Source organism: Rhinopithecus bieti, unplaced genomic scaffold (assembly GCF_001698545.2).
Source record: "Rhinopithecus bieti isolate Rb0 unplaced genomic scaffold, ASM169854v2 scaffold_13400, whole genome shotgun sequence".
Lineage (NCBI taxonomy): Eukaryota > Metazoa > Chordata > Mammalia > Primates > Cercopithecidae > Rhinopithecus > Rhinopithecus bieti.
This window is the reverse complement of record NW_016807991.1, coordinates 1,202,611-1,212,378: the sequence shown is the minus strand read 5'-3', so window position 1 is coordinate 1,212,378 and position 9,768 is coordinate 1,202,611. Positions and strand designations below refer to the sequence as shown.

At 47.3% G+C, this 9,768-nt stretch overlaps 1 protein-coding gene across 6 annotated transcripts in view; it reads left to right on the top strand.

Annotated features, from left to right (window-relative positions):
* Nucleotides 1–9,768, top strand: part of SLC39A11 (solute carrier family 39 member 11) — a 469,465-nt gene that overhangs the window by 59,339 nt on the left and 400,358 nt on the right. For all 6 annotated transcript variants that reach the window (XM_017884879.1, XM_017884878.1, XM_017884872.1 and 3 more), the window contains one exon: nt 7,599–7,757. In XM_017884879.1, coding sequence (XP_017740368.1) covers nt 7,599–7,757 — 159 coding nt within the window. The remainder of the gene's footprint in view (nt 1–7,598; nt 7,758–9,768) is intronic.

Below are 9,768 nucleotides of genomic sequence, written 5' to 3'. Positions count from 1 at the left end.
CGCGCTCGCCGGGAGCAGCTTTTATGTCTTGGGCCCGGGAGTGGGAGGGCAGTGGGCGGGACATAGGCGGGTCAGGGGCGGGTCGATAGGCGTGGCTAGGCGGGTTCCGGTTTCTCTGCGTTGGAGGTCGGGTTGCGCCTGCGCAGTCGACCCGTGTCTTTCCCAGGCGCGGGAAAGTTGAGGGTGAAGAAACCGGAACTGCGCCATCTTGCCTCCGTTTGTCCAAACACTTCCTTCCTTTCTCTTTCTTTTCTTTCTTCTTTCCTTTTCCTTTTTCCTTTCCTTTCTTTCCCTTCCCTTCCCTCCTCTCCCCTCCCCTTCCCTTCCCTACCTTTCCTTCCTCTCTTTCTCTTTCTTCTTTTTCTTTTTCTTTTTTTTCCAGAGTCTTGCTCTGTTGCCCAGGCTAGAGTGCAGTGGCTCAATCCCAGCTCACTGCAACCTCTACTTCCTGGGTTCAAGTGATTCTCCTGCCTCAGCCTCCCAAATAGCTGGGATTACAGGCACCCACCACCATGCCTGGCTATTTTTTTTTGTATTTTTAGTAGAGACAGGGTTTCACCATGTTTGTCAGGCTGGTCTTGAACTCCTGACCTCAGGTGATCCGCCCGCCTAGGCTTCCCAAAGTGCTAGGATTACAGGCGTGAGCCACCACGCCCCGCCTATACTCAGCTTCTTAAATGTCACCTTGCCTGGGCATCACTTTGTTCAACATGAAGACTTCTGAGCCCTGTGGTAGACCTACCAAACCAGCCAAAGACTGAAGTTATACTTTCAATCCCTTCTCTTGTGTGGGTGTTTTTTTTTTTATTTCCTCCTTTGCCCTTTTGCAGGAGTTGTGTGTGTGTGTGTGTGTGTGTGTGTGTGTGTGTGTTTTGAGATAGTCTCTCGTTCTGTCATCCAGGCTGGAGTGCCATAGTGTGATCTCAGCTCACTGCAACCTCCACCTCCTGAGTTGAAGTGATTCTCATGTCTCAGCCTCCAGAGTAGCTGGGATTATAGGCGTGTGCCACCATGCCTGGCTAATTTTTGTGTTTTTTAGTAGAGACAGGGTTTCTCCACGTTGACCAGACTGGTATTGAACTCCTAACTTCAGGTGATCCGTCTGCCTCGGCCTCCCAAAGTACTTACAGGCTTACAGGCGTGAGCCACTGTGCCCTGCCAGGAGTTTCCTTTTGCTATTGAAATACTCATCCTTGAGCTTCTTTCATTATTTAGCAAAAGAAATTGGGCTGCTTTGGTCTTAGCAACATTTAACTTGGAGGATGGGCCCCACCCAAACCTTGCCCCGGGTTCATTTGATTGGGTGGGCTTTTCATTTTCATTTCGGGAATAAAGAGGCAAAAAAGATTTTGAGGGTACAGCGAGGCCCCTGCCATGTGTGTTGAAGCTGATTATGGATTCCTTTTGTAGACAAAGGTGAGGAAATGGAAGGTGCCAGCCATCAGCTTCTTGAGATTATACCTTGTGTCTTCAGGGATGGCCCTGTTAGCCCACTTGTTTGCCTTTACAGGCGGGGTCACAGCTGCAGGAGGACTTTTGCTCTCTACCATCCGGGGCTATGAAGGGACTGGCTGGCAAGAGTATTCCCCGAAGTCTTGGGCCCGGTGCTCAGCACCTTCTCCTCTGTGGTCTGCCCCTCCCAGACCCTGCTTCTTAGGGGTAATTGAGAGGTAATCAGATACCCTGCTTTCTATTTCTGCACCAGCTAATTCATATGTCACTACACCCTGGTTTAAAAATGCCTAACATATAAAGGAGCATTGCTGATGTTGAGAGTTTCACCTCGCCACCTGTGTTGGGGGATTATTTAAAAAGCGATGCTTATCCTAGGATCCAACAGTTCCACTCCTTGGCACTTATTTACCGAAATCAATGGAAAACTTCCAGTCCATGCCAATACCTGCACACGGGTGTTTATAGCTGCTTTATTCATAATTGACACAACTCAGAAGCAACCAAAAAGTCCTTCAATGGGTGAGCAGATAAACTGTGGTACATCCAGACAATAGAATATTATCCAGTGCTAAAAAGAAATGCTTTATCAAGTCATGAGAAGACACCGCTTGCATGTTACCAAGTGAAAGAAGCGAATCTGAAAAGGTTCCACGCTGTGCGGTTTCAACCATATGACATTCTGGAAAAGGTGAAACTACAGAGACAGTGGAAAGGGGATTTCCAGGGACTAGCAGGGAAGGAGGGATGAATAGTTGGAACACAGGGGCTTTTTAGGGCAGTGAAATATATGATACTGTAAAGATGGATACATGATATTATATATGTATCAAAATCCATGGAATGTATAGCACCAAGAGTGGACCCTAATGGAAACTACGGACCAGCTGGGCGCTGTGGCTCACGCCTGTAATCCTGGCAATTCGTGGGGCTGAGGCAGGTGGGTCACCTGAGGTCAGGAGTTCGAGACCAACCTGACCAATATGGTGAAATCCCATCTCTACTAAAGGGACAAAAATGAGCTGGGTGTCATGCGGGCACCTGTAATCCCAGCTGCTCGGGAGGCTGAGGCATGAGAATTACTCGAACCCAGGAGGCAGAGGGTGCAGTGAGCCGAGATTACACCACTGCACTCCAGCCTGGGTGACCCTGTCTCAAAACAATCAAAAACAAAAAACAAAAAACAAAACAAAAAAAGATGGCCCTTGGGTATTAGTGCCGCATCAGTGTGGGTTCATCTGTTGTATCAAATGTACCACTGTGATGTGATGTTGATAGTGGGCATAGTTTTGTGTAGTGGGGACAGGCAGGCATATGTCAGAATTCTTGGTACTTTCCACTCAATTTTGCTATCAATCTGAAAGTGCTCTAAAAAATAAAGTTGAAGAAAAGTCACATATGCCTCTATTCATTTTCTACTGCTGATGTAATAGCAAACTACCATGAATGCAGTGGCTTAAAACAGTGCAGGCTGGGCGCGGTGGCTCAAACCTGTAATCCCAGCACTTTGGGAGGCCGAGACGGGCGGATCACGAGGTCAGGAGATCGAGACCATCCTGGCTAACACAGTGAAACCCCGTCTCTACTAAAATACAAAAAACTAGCCGGGCGAGGTGGCAGGCGCCTGTAGTCCCAGCTACTGGGAGGCTGAGGCAGGAGAATAGCGTAAACCCGGGAGGCGGAGCTTGCAGTGAGCTGAGATCCGGCCACTGCACTCCAGGCGACAGAGCGAGACTCCGCCTCAAAAAAAAAAAAAAAAAAAAAAAACCAAAAAAACAAAACAGTGCAAATTTATTATCTTACAGTACTGGAGGTCTCAAGTCCCCGGTGATTTTAACTGTGACAAAGTCAAGGTGGCAGCAAATCCTCCTGGATTATTTGGAGGAGAAGCTGCTTCCCTGCCTTCTCAACATCTTGGGGCCACCTCCCTTCCCTAGCAGATGGCCTTTTCTTTATCCTCAAGCCAGCAGCATGGCATCTTCCAGTCTCTTTCTGACTACAGCCTCTGCTTTTGTTATCACATTTTCTCTCTGATTCTGACCCTTCTTTTTGTTTTTTGTTTTTTTTTTGCGATGCAGTGTCGCTCTATCACCCAGGCTGGAGTGCAATGGTGCGATCTTGGCTCACTGCAACCTCTGCCTCCTGGGTTCAAGCGATTCTCCTGTCTCACCCTCCTGAGTAGCTGGGATTACAGGTGCCTGCCACAATGCCCGGCTAAGTTTTGTATTTTTAATAGAGACAGGATTTCACCATGTTGGTCAGGCTGGTCTCAAACTCTGACCTCATGACTCTGACCCTTCTCACTCCTTCGTAAGGACCTTGTGGTTACATTGGCCCGACTCAAATAAGTCGGGATCATCTCCCATCTCCAGGTCCTTAATTTAATCCCATGTACAGAGTCCTTTTTACTTGTAAGGTGAAATATTCACAGGTTTAGGCATTAGGACACAGTCATCTTTTCTACCACACTTGCCCTTTAAATAACTTTTCAGCTGGGTGTGGTGGCTCACACCCATAATCCTAGCACTTTGGGAGGCTGAGGTGGGCAATCACTTGAGGCCAGGAGTTCAAGGCCAGCCTGGTCAACATGGTGAAACCCTATCTCTACTAAAAATACAAAAATTAGCTGGGCGTGATGGTGCACACCTGTAATCCCAGCTCCTTGGGACGCTGAGGCACGAGAATCTCTTGTACCCGGGAGGCAGAGATGGAGGTTGCAGGTCACGCCACTGTACTCCAGCCTGGGTGACAGAGCGAGGCTCTGTCTCAAAACAAAACAAAACAAAACAAAAAACAAACAACAAATAATTTTACTTTGGGTGCTTTTTTCATTTTAGACAGGCAACCCTATTCAATTTCCCAATTGTTCCTTGGTGGTTTTCCAGTTTGTGTGTGAGGCAGGGAGGCTGGCAAGGAAAAGAAATGAAGGAAATCCAGCTGGATCCTGAATTTGACTGGAAAGAGAAAGGACAGTGATTCTCAAGGAGGGGGCCCACCTGAAGCAGCTGGGATGCTTTTGCATTGCTAGCATCCCAAATTCCAGCATACCCTCCCTTGAGAGACACTTCTCTTCTGCTCCTGCTCCTTGAATAGCTTGTGCATTGTGTGTTTCTCATGTGTAAGGGCAGAAAAAAGGTTGGTACTCAGTGATGCAGAGGGAGGGAAGGAAATGTGGACAGAAGAGGTTGGATCCGGGGCTGAAAAGGAGATGAGAGCAGAGGTTGGGGAGTTCTCTCAAGTGATACTGACAGCAATATTATGTTTCCTCATCACAGGATGGAGTGTGGGGAAGATTTAGAGGGTGAGAAGAGTGGGCTTACCTGGGCCATATGGTTTTAGAGTTGTTGAAGGTGGGACTGTATGGGAGAACCAGAGAAGTTGCTGCACAGGTCAGGTTGAAAAAGAAGAATTGGGCCAGGAGCAGTGGCTCACGCCTGTAATTCCAGCACTTTGGGAGGCCAAGGTAGGCAGATCACTTGAGGTCAGAAGTTTGAGCCCAGCCTGGCCAACATGGCAAAACGCTGTCTCTACTAAAAATACAAAAATTAGCCAGGTGTGCTGGCGCACGCCTATAATCCCAGCTACTTGGGAGGCTGAGGCAGGAGAATCGTTTGAACCTGGGAGGCGGAGGTTGCAGTGAGCTGAGATTGTGCCATTGCGCTTCAGCCTGGGCGACAGAGACTCCTTTTCAAAAAATAAGAAGAGGAAGTGGCACCTTTCCAACTCTGTGCCTCGTTGCAGGTCCTCTTTGGTGGGGAGTTTACCATGCAGGGCAGCTACTGAGGGTTGTTGAATTCTAAAGCTAGTAAGACAAAGTCTGGAAAAGGGGTGGATTAGGCTGTAGCGGGGAGGAGGAGCCCTCACGTTTCCTTTGATGGTCTTTATTGACAGCCCGGCTCATGGGGTTGAACTGATCAGCCTCAGCTCCTATCCTGTTTAGTGGAGGCATTTTCATTCTTAGAGTTTTGGAGGCTGTTGCAGGTTTCCATGGGCGGCACTTAGACTTTTGCTGGGAGAATTTGGCCCAGAGCAAGTGACTGTATGTGATTGACAGCTGGAAGAAGGGAATTTATGGATTGATGCATACATTTGTTCTTTATTGTTGCCATTATAATACCTGGTTCTTTCACTCTGAATGCTAATTTGAAGATGGGTGATGCATTTGATTTTTTAAGGCAAGGCATAATTAAGTAATTTTTAGAAGCCCATTCAACATTTTCTGTGTCAGCGATGACTGCCGTATAGTTACGATGGGTAGTGGGTGTACTCTAGCCAAAAGATGTGATAGCATCTATAAGAGTAAACAGCTATGGATGAGTATTTAATTTGGTCAGTGCTGGAGAGCTTCTTATTTTTAAGAGACAGAGTCTCGCGATGTTGCCCAGGCTGGGCCTTGAGCTCCTGGGCTCAAGGCTCCCTAGTAGCTAGGACTACATTCATGCATCACCACACCAGCTTGTCCACTGGAGAACCTTTTATCAAATTGGCTCTGCTGAGGTTTCAGCCAGCCTAATTTTTTTTCTTCTCCTTCACGTTTATCCTCTCATTGAGTTGGTTATGGTTCTGCTTGGTCATTTCCTCGGATCTGCTACTTACTGCCTATAGTAGGGGTCCCTAACCTCTGGGCCATGGACCAGTGCTGATCCATGGCCTGTTAGGAACCAGGCCAAACAGCAGGTGAGCAGCAGACGAGTGAGTGAGGATTACCGCGTGAGCTCCACCTTCTGTCAGACCAGTGATGACATTAGATTCAATAGTGTGAACCCTATTGTGAACTGTACATGCCACAGATCTAGGTTACGAGCTCTTTATGAGACTCTAATGCCCAGTGATCTGAGGTGGAACAGTTTCATCCCCCAGCCACTGCCTGGTCTGTGGAAAAATGGTCTTCCATGAAACTGGCCCCTGGTGCCCAAAGGATTGGGGATCAATGACCTGTAGGACCTTGAGCAAATTACCTTACTATTTCAAGATCCAACGTCTTTATCTACAAATTGCAATAGAAAACATCATCTGCCTCCGGGGTGGTTGTGATGACAAGGTAAGATATCAAATGTAAATCTTGGCCCTTGGAAATACCAAGTGATAAATAAATATTAGTTCGCTTCTTCCTTTTTAGAGATAAGATAATTGATGAGACCAATATGACATTGAGTTGCTGGTTATCTTCAGATATTTCAGAGGCTGTCACAGATCACACAGGAAGGACACAGTTTTTGGTGTTCTAGGGAGCAAAACCACAGCTGAAAGGTAAAAGTGGAAAGGAGACAGATTTCAGCTCAACATAAGAAAGAACTTTGTAATAATTAGACCTGTGTTACAATGCAATGGAACTCATGAAGTAGTGAGCAATTTGTCTTGGAAGAACTTAATTAAAATAGGATTTTTGGGGCTGGGTGTGGTGGCTCACACCTTTAATCTCAGCACTTTGGGAGACCGAGGTGGGTGGGTCACCTGAGATCAAGAGTTTGAGACCAGCCTGGCCAACATGGCAAAACCCCATCTCTAAAAAGTACTGAAAAATTAGCTGGTCGTGGTGGCACACACCTATAATCCCAGCTACTCGGGAGGCTGAGGCAGGAAAATCACTTGAACCCGGGAGGTGAAGGTTGTAGTGAGCCAAGATCATGCCACTGCACTCCAGCCTGGGAGACAGAGTAAGACTTCACCTCAGAAAAAAAAAAAAAAAAAAAAGAATAGGAATTTTCAACAGCATTATCACTGACATTCGGGGCCAGATAATTCTTTGTTGTCAGGGGTGTGCTGTGCATTGTAGGATGTTTATCTGCCCCTATCCTCCTCCCAGTGTGACAGCTAAAAATGTCTCTAGTCGTTGCCAAATGTCCTGTGGAGGGCAAAACCATTGCTGGTTGAGAACCACTGAATTATAGGCTAGATGATGGCGAACTGGACTGCATCCTCCCAAGGTCAACTCTATCCTACCCCAAATTGAGTTCTTGCCATAGTAAGCTCCGGGAATTCTGGGGATGACTTTTTGGTTTATGATAGTACCTCCCAACCTGGGATGAAAGACCTAACTCATGTGAAATTGTAGGGGTCGGTCTGGGCCACAGAGAGCAACTGAGGTCCTGCCTGGAAGGCCTTCTGCTTGCTTTAATGTTTATCTCTCGTTGTGGTTTCTGTAGGTCATGTTGGCAGCTTCCTATTGGTCTCTCCTGGCCCCAGCAGTTGAGATGGCCACATCCTCTGGGGGCTTTGGTGCCTTTGCCTTCTTCCCTGTGGCTGTTGGCTTCACCCTTGGAGCAGCTTTTGTCTACTTGGCGGACCTCCTGATGCCTTACCTGGTGAGTACCACGCTACTTTTAGCTGTCGTATCAGGATACAACCAGCTCTGTGCAATGGATTTATTTCTGATCAAACCTGACATACCGTTAATGTCTCCGTTAAGTAGCCACTGGTATTTAAATAGAGAACAAGGCATTAGAGGAACTGACTGGTGATTTCTTTCTTAAAATAATGTCTTGGTAATTACCCCCTTATTTACATTTTAGTAAGTTCAGATTTTGAATGTCACATTTCATTAAAAATACAGAGTACAGCTGATGTGCTGAGTAGCACTGTATATATGAGAGGACCTAGAACTGGATGCTGGGTAGGAACTAGAACCATCACTGTGGTGGTGGCTCTTTTATTTAGAGTATGACATCATCAGGGAGATGATACCCTGACCCCGCCTCTCAACCTGTAGCGTTAGGCCTTCGACAATGGATCACATCATGAGGGCTGACAGGAGGGTGAGGCGGGGCTCTGTGCAGCAGGGGTCTGGGCTGGAGCTCACACCTGCCGTTTGCTGATTGTATATCCTGAGCTCTAGTTTTCCGTCCTTTAATTTGAGAATAACTCCCCCAAGGGACTGTACAGTAAAATTTAAAACATGTAAAAATGTACTGGAATTGGGGATAAGCCAGAAATTTCTGGCTTTTTTACTGACATAGGGCTGGAGAGTTGGGTTTGGGAACGAGCATGTATTTGCTTATGGAGAAGCACCGTGCGAACCACAGCCTGGCGTGTGGCTGTGATTGCCGAGCTGAGATAGCTGGGGCCAGCTCAGGCAATGGGAACCGCAAGCCATTGGCTAAAGCCCTGTCATCTGCATGCACCGTTGTCAGTAAAGGAAAAGGGTCCAAGATCATAACAGCATGAGACAGCCTTACCAGACACGGGGTCTGACAAGTTCTAGAGATGGCAGAAGCACCCCCAAACTAGTGCCTGAATTCTCTACTTCCCTAGAAAGGGAAATGGTGCAGGGAGAACTCTATGGAGAGAAATGGGTCAAAGTCCATTTCTCCTGCTGGATCACGGTGAGACAGGATTAAGTCAGACTCACTGGAGTCAGCGATCATGTACCTCGGGAGGTAGGAAGGGTTGAAGTTCTCTTCCCTGCCTTCCTGTTTTCTTTTTTCCTTAAGTTCCTACTGGAGAAAGAGAAGGAATGATGGGTGATTCTATAACTACAGTGATTCCCAGGAACTATGCCTCTGGATCCTAGGCTAATGACAAATGGATTCCTTGTGTTATGGAAGAATTGTTCTTTGGATCAGACAGCTGAATGTGATGTTGGACGGCTGTGATATTGTCTTAAAGCAGAGGTCCCCAACCCCCAGACCGAGGACCAGTACTGGTCTATGGCTGGTTAGGAACTGGGCTGCATAGCAGGAGGTGAGCAGCCAGCTGCCAAGTGAGCTTTATCTTCTAAGCTCCGTCTCCTGTCAGATCAGCGGTGGCGTTCTATTCTCAACAGAGCACAAACCCTGCTGCGAGCTACGCGTGTGAAGGATCCAGGCTGTGTGCTCCTTAAGAGAATCTAATGAATGGCTGATGATCTGAGGTGGAACAGTTTCATCCCAAACCCCCCACCCCGACCCTAGTCCGTGGAAAAACTGTCCTCCACAAAACCAGTCCTTGGTGCCAAAAAGGTTGGGGACCACTGTCTTAAAGACCATGTGTCATTTTTTTGTCATTAAAAGATTGAGTGGCATGGCTGGATGCGGTGGCTCACACCTGTAATCCCAGCACTTTGGGAGTCTGAGGTGGGCAGATCACCTGAGGTCAGGAGTTTGAGACCAGCCTGGGCAACATAGTGAAACCCCATCTCTACTAAAAATACAAAAATTAGCCGGGCGTGGTGGTGCACGCCTGTAGTTCCAGCTACTCGGGAGGCTGAGGCACGAGAATCGTTTGAACCTGGGAGGTGGAGGTTGCAGTGAGCTAAGATGGTGCCACTGCACTCTGGCTGGGTGACAGAGCAAGACTTTGTCTCAAAAAAAAAAAAAAAAAAAAAAAAAAAAAAAAAAA